The sequence below is a fragment of the Mobula hypostoma genome, chromosome 4 (assembly GCF_963921235.1).
Source record: "Mobula hypostoma chromosome 4, sMobHyp1.1, whole genome shotgun sequence".
NCBI classification, from domain to species: domain Eukaryota; kingdom Metazoa; phylum Chordata; class Chondrichthyes; order Myliobatiformes; family Myliobatidae; genus Mobula; species Mobula hypostoma.
Genome location: NC_086100.1, coordinates 44,465,283 through 44,482,634, shown reverse-complemented (window position 1 = coordinate 44,482,634; position 17,352 = coordinate 44,465,283). Strand labels below are relative to the sequence as shown.

Genomic DNA, 17,352 nt, shown 5'->3' with positions numbered 1-17,352 from the left:
ATACCCGGTAGAACCTCTTTCGCAGCAATAACCTCCACCAAATGTTTCCTGTAGCTGCTGATCAGACTCGCACAACAGCAAGGAGGAATTTTAGCCCATTACTCCATACAAAACTGTTTCAATTCATCAATATTTCTGGAATACCTTGCATGAACAGCCCTCTTCTGGTCATGCCATAGCATTGTAATTGGGTTAAGGTCTTGACTCTGACTGGAACATTCCAAAACACAAATTTTCTTCTTTTGAAGCCATTATTTTGTCTAGTTACTCTTGTGTTTCAGATCATTGTCTTGTTGCATCATCCAACTTCTATTAAGCTTCAGGTGATGGACCACTACCCTGACATTCTCCTGTAAAGTGTCTTGATACAATTTTGAATTCATTGTTCCCTCAATGAAGGCAAACCATCCAGGCCCTGAGGTAGCTAAACAGCTCCAAACCATGATGCTCCTTGGTGCTGGTGTGCAGTAGCTTTTTCCTCCAAACATTTTGTTTCATCTGTCCACAGAACATTGTCCCAGAAGCATTGTGGAACATCCGGATGGGTCTTTTGCAAACTTGAGGTGTGCAGCAATGTTTTTTTTTTCGAGCAGTAGTTTCCTCGTTGGTGCCTTTCCATGAATAACATTCTTGTTCAGTGTTTTTCTTATAGTGAATAAACGAACAGAGACGTTAACGAGTCCTGCTGATTTCTTCAGGTCTTTTGCTGTTACCCTTTGGTTGTTTTTCATCTCCTTAAGCATTGCACATTGTGCTCTTGGTGTGATCTTTGCAGGACGCCCATTCCTCGTGAGAGTAGCAGCAGTACTGCATTTCCTCCAGTTGTAGACAGTTTCTCTTACAGTGGACTGATGGACACTCAGGTCTTTAGAAATGATTTTGTAGCCTTTTCCGGCTTCTTATATCTCTACAATTCTTCTTCTAAGGTCCTCTGAAAGTAGTTTTGTTCGGGGCATGGTGCACATGAACAGATCTTTCTTGAGAAGAGCGGGCTCTATCAGAAACCTGACTTTGTGTGTCTTTTTTATATGGCAGGGCACCTCTACAACCCTCACCCTCGATCTTATCTCATTGATAGGAACACCTGACTCCAAATAGCTTTAGGCATTACCCCAGAGGTTCACATTTTTTTTGATCTTACACAGTGATTATTTAAATGGTGTATTCAGTATTGACAAGAAGAAATACAAATGTTTGTGTGTTACTAGTTTATGCAGATTGTGCTTGTCTATTATTCTGACAGATGATGATCAGACCACATTTTATGAACAATTAATGCAGTAAACCAGGGAATTGCAAAGTGTTTACAACCTTTTTCTTGCAACTATAGCTAGGTTTTAGATTGTATGACTAATACATTCCATATTTCTTTATTTTGTTATGAGTGAATAAAGATGTATTGCAGCTAAAATAATTATAATCAAGGCAGCATTGAAAATTCTCACAAAATGAAGTATCAGAGGTTTTTCAAAAATTATCTTTCTTGAACAAGGTCGGCAGTGTAAGCATAAACTTAAATCCTTAATGCACACTCAAGGCTTGATATACAGATAGAAAACCATCCTACCAAGTTATCAATAGTTTTCTTAGTGACAGTTGAGAAGTACAGTTGGCGTGACACTATTATAGCTCAGAGCATTCGGAAGTTCAGAGTTCAATTCTGCTGCCATTTTGTAAGGAGTCTCTGTAATCCTTCCTGTGGAATGCATGGGTTTTCTCCAGATCATAAGACCATAAGATACAGGACCAGAAGTCGGCCATTCGGCCCATCGAGTCTGCTCCGCCATTCAATCATCGGTTGATCCAATTCTTCTAGTCACGCCCACTCCCCTGCCTTCTCTCCATACCCTTTGGTGCCCTGGCTAATCAAGAACCTATCTATCTCTGCCTTAAATACACTCAATGACTTGGCCTCCACAGCCTCTCATGGCAACAAATTCCACAGATTTACCAACCTCTAACTAAAGTAGCTTCTCCGCATCTCTGTTATAAATGGACATCCTTCAATCCCAAAGTAGTGCCCTCTTGCCCTAGGCTCCCCTATCATGGGAAATAATTTTGCCATATCTAATCTGTTCAGGCCTTTTAACATTTGGAATGTCTCTATGTGATTCCCCCCTCATCCTCCTAAACTCCAGGGAATACAGCCCAAGAGCTACCAGACGTTCCTCATACGATAACCCTTTCATTCCTGGAATCATTCTTGTGAATCTTCTCTGAAGTCAGAATATCCTTTCTAAAATAAGGAGCCCAAAACTGCACAGAATACTCCATGTGTGGTCTCCCGAGTGCCTTATAGCGCCTCAACATCACGTCCCTGCTCTTATATTCTATACCTCTAGAAATGAATGCCAACATTGCATTCACCTTCTCACCACTGACTCAACCTGGAGGTTAACCTTTAGGGTATCCTGCGCAAGGACTCCCAAGTTCCTTTGTATCTCTGCATTTTGACATCTCTCCCCATCTAAATAATAGTCTGCCCATTTATTTCTTCCACCAGAGTGCATGACCATACACTTTCCAACATTGTATTTCATTTGCTACTTCTTTGCCCATTCCCCTCAACTATCTAAGTCTCTCTTCAGGCTCTCTGTTTCTTCAACACTGCCTGCTCCTTCACCTATCTTTGTATCATCGGCAAAATTAGCCACAAATCCATTAACTCCATAGTCTAAATCATTGACATACGTTGTGAAAAGCAGCGGTCCCAACACTGACCCCTGTGGAATGTCACTGGTAATCGGCAGTCAGCCAGAATAGGATCCCTTCATTCCCACTCTCTGTTTTCTGCGATCAGCTAATACTCCATCCATGCTAGTAACTCCCCTGTAATTCCATGGGCTCCTATCTTGCTAAGCAGCCTCATGTGTGGCACCTTGTCAAAGGCCTTCTGAAAATCCAAGTACACCACATCCATTGCATCTCCTTTGTCTACCCTGCTTGTAATTTCCTCAAAAATTTGCAGTAGGTTAGTCAGGCAGGAGTTTCCTTTCAGAGACCATACTGGCGTTGGCCTATCTTGTCATGTGCCTCCAGGTACTCCGTAATTTCATCCCTGACAATCGATTCCAACAACTTCCCAACCACTGATATCAGGCTAACAGGTCTATAGTTTCCTTTCTGCTGCCTCTCACCCTTCTTAAATAGCAGAGTAACATTTGCAGTTTTCCAGTCATTCGGTACAATGCCAGAATCCCAATCCTCTATCATCCTACTAGCTTTGGCTTCCTTGTATGCTCTCTCTTTTGCTTTTACTTTGGCTCTGACTTCACTTGTTAGCCACGGTAGGGCCCTTCTTCCCTTTTTATTATTCCCTTCTTATTATTTGGAATATACCTGTCTTGCAGAAACTCCCAGCCTTTGTTGTTCTGCTGTCCTTCCTGCTAGTGTCCCTTTCCAAGTAACTTTGGCCAGTTCCCCTCTCATGCCATTGTAATTTCCTTTATTCCACTGAAATAACGGCACATTGGAATTTAGTTTCTCCTTCTCAAATTTCAAAGTGAACTTGATCATATTGTGATCACTAAGGGTTCCTTCACCTTAAGCTCTCATATCACCTCAGGATCATTGCACAACACCCAATCCAGCTCAGCCAATCCCCTCGTGGGCTCAACAACAAGCTGATCTAAAAAGCCATCCCTTAGTCATTCTACAAATTCTCTCACTTGACGTCCAGTACTAGCCTGGTTTTCCCAATCCACTTTCAAGTTGAAATCCCCAGTGATTATAGAACATAGAATAGTACAGCACAGTACAGGCCCTTCAGCCCACAGTGTTGTGCCGACCCTTGAACCCTGCCTCCCATATAAGCCCCCACCTTAGATTCCTCCATATACCTGTCTAGTAGTCTCTTAAACTTCACCAGTGTATCTGCCTCCACCACTGACTCAGGCAGTGCATTCCACGCACCAACCACTCGCTGAGTAAAAAAACCTTCCTCTAGTATCCCCCTTGAACTTCCCACCCCTTACCTTAAAGCCATGTCCTCTTGTATTGAGCAGTGGTGCCCTGGGGAAGAGGCGCTGGCTATCCACTCTATCTATTCCTCTTATTATCTTGTACACCTCTATCATGTCTCCTCTCATCCTCCTTCTCTCCAAAGAGTAAAGTTCTAGCTCCCTTAATCTCTGATCATAATGCATACTTTCTAAACCAGCATCCTGGTGAATCTCCTCTGTACCCTTTCCAATGCTTCCACATACTTCCTATAGTGAGGTGACCAGAACTGGACACAATACTCCAAGTGTGTCCTAACCAGAGTTTTATAGAGCTGCATCATTACCTCGCGACTGTTAAACTCTATCTTCGACTTATGAAAGCTAACACCCCATAAAGCTTTCTTAACTACCCTATCCACCTGTGAGGGAACTTTCAGGGATCTGTGGACATGTACCCCGAGATCCCTCTGCGCCTCCACACTACCAAGTATCCTGCCATTTACTTTGTACTCTGCCTTGGAGTTTGTCCTTCCAAAGTGTACCACCTCACACTTCTCTGGGTTGAACTCCATCTGCCACTTCTCAGCCCATTTCTGCATCCTATCAATGTCTCTCTGCAATCTTTGACAATCCTCTACACTATCTACAACACCACCAACTTTTGTGTCGTCTGCAAACTTGCCAACCCACCCTTCTACCCCCACATCCAGGTCGTTAATAAAAATCACGAAAAGTAGAGGTCCCAGAACAGATCCTTGTGGGACACCACTAGTCACAATCCTCCAATCTGAATGTAATCCCTCCACCACCACCCTCTGCCTTCTGCAGGCAAGCCAATTCTGAATCCACCTGGCCAAACTTCCCTGGATCCCATGCCTTCTAACTTTCTGAATAAGCCTACCATGTGGAACCTTGTCAAATGCCTTACTGAAATCCATAGAGATCACATCCACTGCACTACCCTCATCTATATGCCTGGTCACCTCCTCAAAGAACTCTATCAGGCTTGTTAGACATGATCTGCCCTTCACAAAGCCATGCTGACTGTCCCTGATCAGACCATGATTCTCTAAATGCCTATAGATCCTATCTCTAAGAATCTTTTCCAACAGCTTTCCCACCACAGACGTAAGGCTCACTGGTCTATAATTACCCGGACTATCCCTACTACCTTTTTTGAGCAAGGGAACAACATTCGCCTCCCTCCAATCCTCCGGTACCATTCCCGTGGACAACGAGGGCATAAAGATCCTAGCCAGAGGCTCAGCAATCTCTTCTCGCGCCTCGTGGAGCAGCCTGGGGAATATTCCGTCAGGCCCCGGGGACTTATCTGTCCTTATGTATTTTAACAACTCCAACACCTCCTCTCCCTTAATATCAACATGCTCCAGAACATCAACCTCACTCATATTGTCCTCACCATCATCAAGTTTCCTCTCATTGGTGAATACCGAAGAGAAGTATTCATTGAGGACCTCGCTCACTTCCACAGCCTCCAGGCACATCTTCCCACCTTTATCTCTAATCGGTCCTACCTTCACTCCTGTCATCCTTTTGTTCTTCACATAATTGAAGAATGCCTTGGGGTTTTCCTTTACCCTACTCGCCAAGGCCTTCTCATGCCCCCTTCTTGCTCTTCTCAGCCCCTTCTTAAGTTCCTTTCTTGCTTCCCTATATTCCTCAATAGACCCATCTGATCCTTGCTTCCTAAACCTCATGTATGCTGCCTTCTTCCTCCTGACTAGATTTTCCACCTCACTTGTCACCCATGGTTCCTTCACCCTACCATTCTTTATCTTCCTCACCGGGACAAATTTATCCCTTACATCCCGCAAGAGATCTCTAAACATTGACCACATGTCCATAGTACATTTCCCTGCAAAAACATCATCCCAATTTACACCTGCAAGTTCTAGCCTTATAGCCTCATAATTTGCCTTTCCCCAATTAAAAATTTTCCTGTCCTCTTTGAGTCTATCCTTTTCCATGATAATTATAAAGGCCAGGGAGCGGTGGTCACTGTCCCCCAGATGCTCACCCACTGAGAGATCTGTGACCTGACCCGGTTCATTACCTGGTACTAGATCTAGTATGGCATTCACCCTGGTCGGCCTGTCCATATACTGTGACAGGAATCCATCCTGGACACACTTAACAAATTCTGCCTCATCTAAACCCTTGGAACTAATCAGGTGCCAATCAATATTAGGGAAGTTAAAGTCACCCATGATAACAACCCTGTTATTTTTGCACCTTTCCAAAATCTGCCTCCCAATCTGCTCTTCTGTATCTCTGCTGCTACCAGGGGGCCTATAGAATACCCCCACTAGAGTAACTGCTCCCTTCCTGTTCCTGACTTCCACCCATATTGACTCAAAAGAGGATCCTGCTACATTACCCACCCTTTCTGTAGCTGTAATAGTATCCCTGACCGGTAATGCCACCCCTCCTCCCTTTTTCCGCCCTCTCTATCCCTTTTAAAGCACTGAAATCCGGGAATATTGAGAATCCATTCCTGCCCTGGTGCCAGCCAAGTCTCTGTAATGGCCACTACATCATAATTCCATGTATGTATCGAAGCTCTCAGTTCATCACCTTTGTTCCTGATGCTTCTTGCATTGAGGTACACACATTTCAGCTCTTCTACCTTACTGTCTTTACACCGTTTATTCTGTTTCTCTTTCCTCAAAGCCTCTCTGTATGTTAGATCTGGCCTTACTCCATGCACTTCTTTCACTGCTCTATCGCTCTGGGTCCCATCCCCCTTGCAAATTAGTTTAAACCCTCCCGAACCATGCTAGCAAACCTACCTGCAAGGATATTTCTTCCCCTCGAGTTCAGGTGCAACCCATCCAATCTGTACAGGTCCCACCTTCCCCAGAAGAGATCCCAATGATCTAAAAATCTAAAACCCTGTTCCCTGCACCAACTCCTCAGCCACGCATTCAACTGCCATCTCCTCCAATTCTTACCATCTCTGTCACGTAGCACTGGCAGCAATCCTGAGAACGTCACCCTTGAGGTCCTGTTCTTCAGCCTTCTTCCTAATCTAGGACCTCATCCCTCTTCCTGCCTATGTCGTTGGTCCCAACATGTATCACGACTTCTGGTTGCTTTCCCTCTCGTACCAGGATGTCGTGCACTGTGTCAGAGACATCCCGGACCCTGGCACCCGGGAGGCAACAAACCATGCGGGTGTCCTTCTCACGTCCACAAAATCTCCTGTCTGCTCCCCTGTCTATAGAGTCTCCAATGACGACAGCTCTCCTCTTCTCCATCCCACCCTTCTGCACCACAGGGTCAGACTCAGTGCCGGAGGCCCTGCCACCGTGGCTCACACCTGGTCGGATGTCCTCGCCGACAGTATCCAGGATGGTAAACTTATTATTCAGGGGAATGGCTATAGGGGTGCTCTGCACTACCTGTCTGCTCACCTTCGCTTTCCCCCCTCTGACTGTCATCCAACGACCTGCTTCCAACAGCCTAGGTGTGACTACCTCCCTGTAGCTCTCATCTATGACTGCCTCATTCTCCCTTATGAGTCGAAGGTCATCCAGCTGCTGCTCCAGATACCTTACACGGTTTCCAGATCGCCCAGCCGTATGCACTTCTGGCAGATGTGACTCTGCGGGAGAGGGGCGTTCCCCCAAGACTGCCACATCTCACATGAGAGGCACATCACCATCTCAGGGGACATTGTAAAAACTAACTGCGAGCTAGCTTGTCCTCCGCCTCTTCTCGTCGAAGCCTCTCGAGTCAAAGCTTCAAAGCTCCACTCCTTCACTGGCCCACTCACGCTCTGGCTGCTTTCCATGACATTGCCCAGTTTCTCCAATTTTCTCCCACAGTCCAAAGATGTACCGGGTAGGTCATTGTAAATTATCCTTTGATTAGGTTATGGATAATTAGGCTTGTGGGGGGCGGGGGGGGGGTGTTGCTGGGGCAGTGTGGCTTGAAGGGCCAGAAGGGCATACTCTGTCTGTATCACTAAATAAATAAATAAATTCCAGTGGTGAATTCTTTTCTGCTTATATCCAATATTTTAATGGTTACATGGGTTATGAAAAATAGTTATTTTTAAACTAAATGTTATATTTTGTTTATCTGTTATTTGTATGTTATACATATACAGATTCAACAAATTGTGGAAGGCAAGCTTTTCCCAATGAAAGCTTTGGGTTACTTTGCAGTTGTTACTGGCAGAGGTAAGGTTTCATTGCATCTTTTAAAAATATTTCAAATGTTACAGAATATTAGTTTTACTGGCAAAGGAAACTTTTGTCAGAAAAGTATACTGTTTAAAGGCGTTTTTAAATTATGGTTAGTATAATCATATTTTTGTCAAAAAAATGTTTTCCAGATCATTTTATTTCAATGTATTTAAATGTTGTGTAAACTTCTTTTTTTATTTTAATAAAACAGGCAACAGCAATGAAGGTATTGATGCCATAAAGGACTATGAAGGAGAATTTTTTCAGAATTCAAAATTATTGAAGTAAGATTTTCAGTTCTTTGCATCTTCCTTTATAATTTGGATTGCGAGAGGCAGAGAGAAAGTAAATGACAGGCAAATCCTTTGCTGCTTGTAAGATCATATTCAGATGTGAACACATTCTATTCCATACACCTCCAAGATCGGCCCTCTTCCCAACTCTGCTCACATGTTAATGGTGACAAGTGGGTCTCTCCCTAATTGTGGGTACAATCAACAATAATTTACATGGGTGCAGTTAAATTACATTTAGTTTTATATTTGTTTTATCATTCACAAGAACAGAACAAAATAGGAGCAAGAGTAGGCTACTCCTAAACCAGCCTCACCATTCAGTATGATCATGACTGTTCTACACTGGCCTCAACTCATCTTCTGTGCACCTTCCTCAAAACTCTCAACCCTCTGTTCTCTACCTCCATTGTAAATGTATGTAATTAGCAAGCCTTCACAACCATCTGACGTACTCAAATTCCAGAGATTTGCCACCCTTAGTGAAAAGAAATTTCTGCACACTTGTTTACATGACTAGTCCCTCATTAGAGGCTCTCCAACTGGTACAAATATCTGTTGGACTCTTTGAGCATCTTCTATGGCTCAATAAGGTCGCTAATCAATTTTTTTCTAAACTCCATGGAATATAGACTCAGACTCTCTTGCTTCTACTTTAGGACAACACTTTTATTCCAGGAATTATCCTGGTGAATTTCTTTTGACTTCCTCAAATTCTATCATAAACATTTCTAGATAAGGGGACCAAAGCTGTACATAGTATTCCTGGTGTGTCCTCACTAACACCTTGTTTAATTGTAACATTTGTTGGACCTGCCCACTAACTTTTCCTGATTCATGCTCTAAAACGCATGGATAGTTTCAGTTTCTATGCATTTAGATAATTAGCCACATTTTTACTCCTCATTCCAAAGTGCACAGCCTCATTTTCCCATATTTTTATTAAGTTGGCAAATGGAGTTTAATTCTCCTTAAGTCTTTTAAAGAGAGTAGCAGCTAACTAAGATTATATTTAACTTGTTAACATAATATGACTGTTGTGTTGTTAATATGGAGACTAAAAACTGATTTACATTATAAAATAATAATTTGATTAGTTCTGTGAATTCAAATTCTTCATTCCAATCAAACTGGAATAGATGTTATGGCTGTTTTCATTACATTAGATAAAACTATTAACAAACTTTGATTATAGATTGTTGTCTTTGTTCTCAGCCAGTTTAACTGCTGTTGTGTGTCTTGTATACCATTTGATTAACTCTCTGGAGGGTTCATTTTCTACAGGATGTTTCAGAGCTGCAGACTTTCAGTCCAGTTTTATTGTTCATAGTATTGTCCCATTTTTTATCCTTGCCGACTGATTTTGTATGTGTATATTTTTTCCCTCTTTTCTGCTATATATCTGACGTGTATAAAAGGCCTTGGCTTGTTGTCGTCTACTCTGCCTTTGTCATCCACGAGGGATAGAAAGATATGGACTTCCCTGTAGATGACAAAATATGTAGATATCACTAAGGTTTTCTTTAATGTATTCAAAATACCCCTAATTTCAAGAAAAGCATGCCCTAATGTAACAGCATGAATAAACTCCTTAATACATCTAAATACTTTTGCTCACTTATAAATACAGATATATGAGATGTGTAGGTGAGCAAAAGTTAAGCATTGGACGTATGGGCTGAGAAGTCTGTTTCTGTGCTGAATAACTATGATTGTACTCTCAGTAGCACCAAGTACTTTTATAAAATGCCTAGTGGCTCTCATGTATGATCTGTTTGTGTCTTGTTTCCCTGTGTCCATGGCTTTTCTTAGATACCTGCTACACTTTGTATCCTCTCATTAAATCTGAAAATAAGTTTTCATACCAGCTCTTTCAAGTGGCCACCTGTGGTTCTGTTTATACAGTGTACCCTATGATTTCAAAGTAGATCACTGCTTCTCAGAACTAATATGAAGATGAGGTTTTTTTTAGCAAAGCAATAGATGAGGAGGACTTGGTGTAATGAAAAATTCTAGTTGAGCACTTTGCTGTCCATTCTTATGTGAACTTCCTTTCCAAAGAGGGACATATCTGTCTAAATTCACATAGATTCAGAATTGTGTTTTTTGTGGAGTTTAACCAACGGAAAGTTTACTGTGCGTCACAATGGAACACCTATATGGTTCTTGCCTGACCAGAACCAACCAATTCATTAGGCTTACCATATTATTGGACGTGAATGAGGATAATCTTTGACTTTCAGTGAACTTTGCAACAATCAGCCTAGTAAGTTGATCATCAGCAATGGCCTGGAATATTGTGTATATATCTATTCAGGAACTTAGCAAAATTGCTCCATGGTGGGCTTGGTTCTGCCACAATGACTGCACCTACCTCCTTTCAGTAAAATAATCTACACATTATATTTACTTGCATATATTAGTTGTGTATAAATACTGGAGATTCTGTCCAGCAAAACTAGAAATACCATTACCAGAAGGACTTTTGCAATTAAAAGAAAATGGCTCAACATTACATTCACAAGACATTTAAGGAGGGACAATAAATTCTACCTTACCAGCATCACAGACATCACAGCAATTAATACATATTTTAAAAATCTAGTTTTTGCTTTATATACTTGGAGTTGGTCAGTGGTTCATTTAGAATAGCAGCAGTGCCAATTTCATTTGTGCTTTGACTGTGCAATTGATTCCTGAATATTCTCACTTGCAGACCCCAGTCATTTCGAATTGGCAAATCTCCACAGGTGCACCACAAAGATGTGCACTTTACACTTTTGACTGTGTGGCTAAGTACAGCTCCAACACTATATACAAGTTTGCTGATGGCACCACTGTTGTGGGCTGTATCAAAGATGGTGATGAATCAGCATTCAGGAGGGAGATTGAAAGTTTGGCTAGGTAGTGTAATAACACCAACCTCTCACTCAGTGTCACTAAGACCAAGGAACTGATAGAAGACTTTAGGAGAGGGAAACCAGAGGCCAATATTCAATGGATGATCAGAGGTTGAGAGTGTCAATAACTTAAAATTCCTGGGTGTCACTATCTCAGAGGACCTGTCCTGGACATGCCATATAAGTGTAATCGCAAAGAAAGCAGGACAGCACCTCTACTTCCTCTGGAGTCTGTGGAGATTCGCATGTCATCAAAAATATTGACGGACTTCAATAGATGTGTGGTGGAAAGCGTATTGACTAGCTGTATTATTGCCTGGTATGGAAACACCAATGCCTTTGAGCAAAAAAATCTTACAAAAGGTCGTGGATTCGACCCAGTACGTCACAGGTAAAGCCCTCGCAACACTGAGCACGTCAACCTGAAATGTTGCCAGTGAAAAGCAGCATCAATCACCTAAGATCCTCACCACCCAGGCCATGCTCTTTTCTTCTGCTGCCATCAGCTAGAAAGTACAAGTGCCTCAGGACTCTCACCACCAGGTTCAAGAACAGTTACTACCCCTCAACCATCAGGCTCTAGAACAGAAGGGGATAACTACCCTCATTCTGTTTCTGATGTTCCCACAACTGATGATCTCACTTTAAGGACTCTTTAACTTGTTATTTCATGCTCTTGTTTTTTATTCCTATTTACTTGTATTTGCATTTGCACAGTTTGTTGTTCATTGATCCTGTTTACAGTTATTGCTAAGTATGCCCACAGGAAAAAATAATCTCTGGGTTGTATGTGGTGATACATATGTTCTCTGACAATACATTTTACTTTGAACTTCATTAGGATTTGTGGCTAATATGGGTCATGCAATTCTGCTTGCTGCAGGTTTGTGAAAGTAGTCGTGTAAAGCTTTCCATCTTTATCCTTTTGTGCCTTCTACATCAGGTTTTCTTGGTTTCTTTGTAATTTTTCATTGCTGTCCTTGTTTAGAGAGAGAATTGGTTGACTTGACTGGGTACTTCTCATAAGAGCTGCAATTTGCTGGGTGGTTAATGAGAGAGCAGAAGTTGCCATGATTGCTTTTGTATCAATTTGCCCTCCCTGTAATTGAATTCAGCTAGCTTTTGCATTATTTTCCATTATAGGACAGGAATGCTGAAAGCACACCAAGTGACAACCAAGAACCTAAGCCTAGCAGTGTCGGATTGTTTCTGGAAAATGGTGCGAGAGTCAGTGGAACAGCAAGCCGATGCATTTAAAGGTAATATTAAATAAGCACTAATGCATTTATTATTCAGGTTCATAAAAATAACTAGATTACGGTTTGTTCTATTCCGCTTGAGAACATTAGAATTACGTATCTTTGTAGATGAGTAATGCAAGGAAGAATGTTTGTGAAATAAATCTTCGAGAACACAAGATTGGCTATTGGAAGAGAAACTGAAAAATTGTCTTTTTTGCATACTTTTAGGAGTAGTTTTATGAAGCATAAGTAGTCTGAATTTTGAAAGAAATATGTGACAGTTCCCTATCTAACTATCCATAGAGTTTCCAAGTTTTGTTCAGGTGCTACTGATTGTTTGCTGATTGTCAATACCTTATGGAGTAAAGTAGCCCAGAACTGTACCACACCCTATTGCCCATGATAGGAAATTGGCTCAAACCACGCATTGATGTAGTGTTCCCATTTATTTCATTGAATAGGTAACTATGACAGAAAACAGCATTAAGCTTTAAATTTTGTTTTAGGTTGTTTATTTGATTATTTTGTACTTTTTTCGATTTTTTAACGCTTTAAATTCTTAACCTTGATTTAGGGAGATTTTAAATGTTTCTCATATCTTCTGGAATGCTTTGCATTGTGGGAAGCTCTGACAATGTGTCCAAATCTAGCTCTGTGATACTTTTTGCGATTAGTTTTAAAACAGCTAATGGGCAGTCAAATTTATTCATGAATATTTCCCTCCAGTACAACGTTATTATGAGGTAAACATAATCTTAATAGTGAATTGCAGAATGTTAATAACGGAGAATTCATTTTATTTTTAGTGTTCTAAAATATAAATATTTATCAATGTAGGCAGGCTTCACTGAACCTTCAGGGATCAAAATCATTGATAGAAATATAAATTACTCATAGGTCAGTCGGGAAATTGTTGCTCCAATAGCATTGCATAGTTATAAGATTACAATATGCATGAAAGTATTAGGTAGCTTAAGAATTTTGTGTGATCAATTTAACAGTGACATCTAAGAAAATGTAAGGTAATGTTTGTTTTCAATAAAAGGACAAAATTCCTTTAAAAAAAAGCAATTATATATGTTTTGGAATCAGGAAGAACTGACTTAATAAATACAAGACTGTACATCTTGGCCTCCAATGTTGTATTTTGTGAAGTAGTAAATTGGGATAGAAACTGAGTTAAGGAACTAAAATTTAAAAAAATGGATTAATTAGTGTTGAAGGTGGTGCTTCTGTTACCTCGAAGCCCTGATCCTTTCCAGTGAACAGTCTTTCCTGAGGTTTTGCACTCCAATGAAGGAAACTTGTCATGGTCATTGCAAGTCCAAGACTGATGGTCAGTGGTGAAAATAAAACTGTAGCTGAGTGATAAGATGGTAGAAACTGAATCGTGGATAAAGTGGGGCTTGTAAACCTGTTGTAGATTCCAGTTGGGAAAAATAGAATATTCATGTCTGAAATACATAACTGAGATTTATGGAGGAGAACTGACTGTCATATCCATGTTATTTTCATCAAGTATGAGCAATTAATTGAACTTTGTTGAAGTTATTTTCCTGTAGGATAAGAATTTCGTTCTTTTGTTATTTGTGGTACTGTGAATGTACGCCCTTTCTGTTACGTATATGACAGAGATAAAAATAGATGCAATCGAAATGATATATTTTAAGAAGTCAATATTGATATAATAAATGTACATTACACTGCGGTGACAACTGAGGGAGGCAGAAAGCTAGGTAATTTTAATTTAGCTGCTTTAACTTTAAGTAAAAAATGGTGGAATATGGGCATTCTTACTGTAGTTCAGAGGCAATTATCAGTCCAAAAGGTTAGTAAAAATGGATTTTGCAGCTTTTGACTGTGTAGAGCAGTGGTTCCCAAAACTGGCACAACCAAGATATTCCTGCTCCACTTTATTTACCTTCAGGCAGAGAGTTAGGTTTTGCTTGATCTATGATGATGTCATAACTTTTCCCTTTATTGATCGTAGTTGAGGTAGGACTTAATAGATTGTGATTGTTAATCCATCATGAAAATGGCAGAAACAGACCAAATGAAGAAGAAGTGTAGACAGTAAGTTTGGAATATCTGAAATATGCATATATATCAGCACCAAGCAATCAAGCAAGGATGTGGGAAGTCAGGGAGCCCTCCAGTGTCCCTGACGACGACACCTGCAAGAAGTGCATCCAGCTGCAGCTCCTAACAAACCGCGTTAGGGAACTGGAGCAGGAGCTGGATGACCTGCGGATCATTCGGGAGAATGAGGAGATTATAGATCGTAGCTACGGGGAGATAGTTATGCCAAAGGAGCAGAGGACAGGAAATTGGGTCACTGTCAGGCGAGGGAAGAGGAAAGGGCAGGCAGAGCAAGGTTCCCCTGTGGCCATTCCCCTCAGCAACAAGTATACAGCATTGGATACTGTTGGGGGGGATGACTTAACTGGGACTAGCTGCAGTAGCCGGATCTCTGGCACTGAGACTGGCTCTGCAGTGCAGAAGGGAGGGGGGAGAAAGAGGAGAGCGGTAGTGATAGGGGACTCGATAGTTAGAAGTGCAGATAGGAGGTTCTGTGGTCGTGACAGAGAATCCAGGATGGTTTGTTGCCTCCCAGGTGCCAGGATCAAGGATGTCTCTGATCGATTGCATGACATTCTGAAGTGGGAGGGTGATCAGCCAGATGTCGTGGTGCACATCGGTACCAATGACATAGCAAGGAAGACTGAGGAGGTCCTGGACAGTGAGTATAGAGAGCTTGGTAGGAAGTTGAAAAGCAGGACCTCAAGGGTGGTAATCTCAGGATTGCTACCTGTGCTACGTGCCAGTGAGGGTAGGAATAGGATGCTCTGGAGGAGGAACAAGTGGCTGAGGAACTGGTGTAGGGGGCAGGGTTTCAGATTTCAGGATCATTGGGACCTCTTCTGGGGCAGGTGGGACCTGTACAAGAGAGACGGGTTATACTTGAACCACAGGGGGACCAATATCCTTTCAGGGAGGTTTGTTAGTGCTATTGGGGAAGCTTTAAACTAAATTTGCAGGGGGATGGGAACCAGAGTGCCAGAGCTGACAGTGTGGCTGGGGTGAAAATAAATCATAAAACCATAAGACAAAGGAGCAGAAGTAGGCCATTCGGCCCATCGAGTCTGCTCCACCATTTTATCATGAGCTGATCCATTTTATCCTATTTAGTCCCACTGCCCCGCCTTCTCACCATAACCTTTGATGCCCTGGCTACTCAGATACCTATCAATCTCTGCCTTAAAGACACCCAATGACTTGGCCTCCACTGCTGCCCGTGGCAACAAATTCCATAGATTCACCACCCTCTGACTAAAAAGATTTTTTCGCATTTCTGTTCTGAAAGGGCGCCCTTCAATCCTGAAGTCACGCCCTCTCGTACTAGACTTCCCCATCATGGGAAACAACTTTGCCACATCCACTCTGTCCGTGCCTTTTAACATTTGAAATGTTTCTATGAGGTCTCCCCTCATTCTTCTAAACTCCAAGGAATACAGTCCAAGAGCGGACAAACGTTCCTCATATGTTAACCCTCTCATTCCCGGAATCATTCTAGTGAATCTTCTCCGTACCCTCTCCAACGTCAGCACATCCTTTCTTAAATAAGGAGACCAAAACTGCCCACAGTACTCCAAGTGAGGTCTCACCAGCGCCTTATAGAGCCTCAACATCACATCCCTGCTCCTATACTCTATTCCTCTAGAAATGAATGCCAACATTGCATTCGCCTTCTTCACTACCGACTCAACCTGGAGGTTAACTTTAAGGGAATCCTGTACGAGGACTCCCAAGTCCCATTGCATCTCAGAACTTTGAATTCTTTCCCCATTTAAATAATAGTCTGCCCGTTTATTTTTTCTGCCAAAGTGCATAACCATACACTTTCCAACATTGTACTTCATTTGCCACTTCTCTGCCCATTCTTCCAATCTATCCAAGTCTCTCTGCAGACTCTCCGTTTCCTCAGCACTACCGGCCCCTCCACCTATCTTCGTATCGTCAGCAAACTTAGCCACAAAGCCACCTATTCCATTATCCAAATCGTTGATGTACAATGTAAAAAGAAGCGGCCCCAACACTGATCCCTGTGGAACACCACTGGTAACCGGCAGCCAACCAGAATAGGATCCCTTTATTCCCACTCTCTGTTTCCTGCCAATCAGCCAACGCTCTATCCACGTATGTAACTTTCCTGTAATTCCATGGGCTCTTATCTTGTTAAGTAGCCTCATGTGTGGCACCTTGTCAAAGGCCTTCTGAAAATCCAAATATACAACATCCACTGCATCTCCCTTGTCTAACCTACTGGTAATTTCCTCAAAAAATTGTAATAGGTTTGTCAGGCAGGATTTTCCTTTAAGGAATCCATGCTGAGTTCTGCCTATCTTGTCATATGCCTCCAGGTACTCTATAACCTCATCCTTGACAATCGACTCCAGCAACTTCCCAACCACCGACGTCAAGCTAACAGGTCTATAATTTCCTTTTTGCTTCCTTGCCCCCTTCTTAAATAGCGGAGTGACATTTGCAATCTTCCAGTCCTCCGGAACCATGCCAGAATCTATCGACTTTTGAAAGATCATCACTAATGCCTCCGCAATCTCCACAGCTACTTCCTTCAGAACACAAGGGTGCATTCCATCTGGTCCAGGAGATTTATCAACCTTTAGCCTATTCAGCTTCCTGAGTACTTTCTCTGTCGTAATTGTGACTGCGCACACTTCTCTTCCTTGCCACCCTTGAGTGTC

General features: G+C 42.0%; 1 protein-coding gene across 5 annotated transcripts in view; it reads left to right on the top strand.

Moving 5' to 3' along the window:
* The window catches only part of opa1 (OPA1 mitochondrial dynamin like GTPase), a 157,952-nt gene that overhangs the window by 53,236 nt on the left and 87,364 nt on the right, over positions 1-17,352 (top strand). For all 5 annotated transcript variants that reach the window (XM_063045731.1, XM_063045734.1, XM_063045732.1 and 2 more), the window contains 3 exons: positions 8,074-8,146; positions 8,364-8,436; positions 12,489-12,604. In XM_063045731.1, coding sequence (XP_062901801.1) covers positions 8,074-8,146; positions 8,364-8,436; positions 12,489-12,604 — 262 coding nt within the window. The remainder of the gene's footprint in view (positions 1-8,073; positions 8,147-8,363; positions 8,437-12,488; positions 12,605-17,352) is intronic.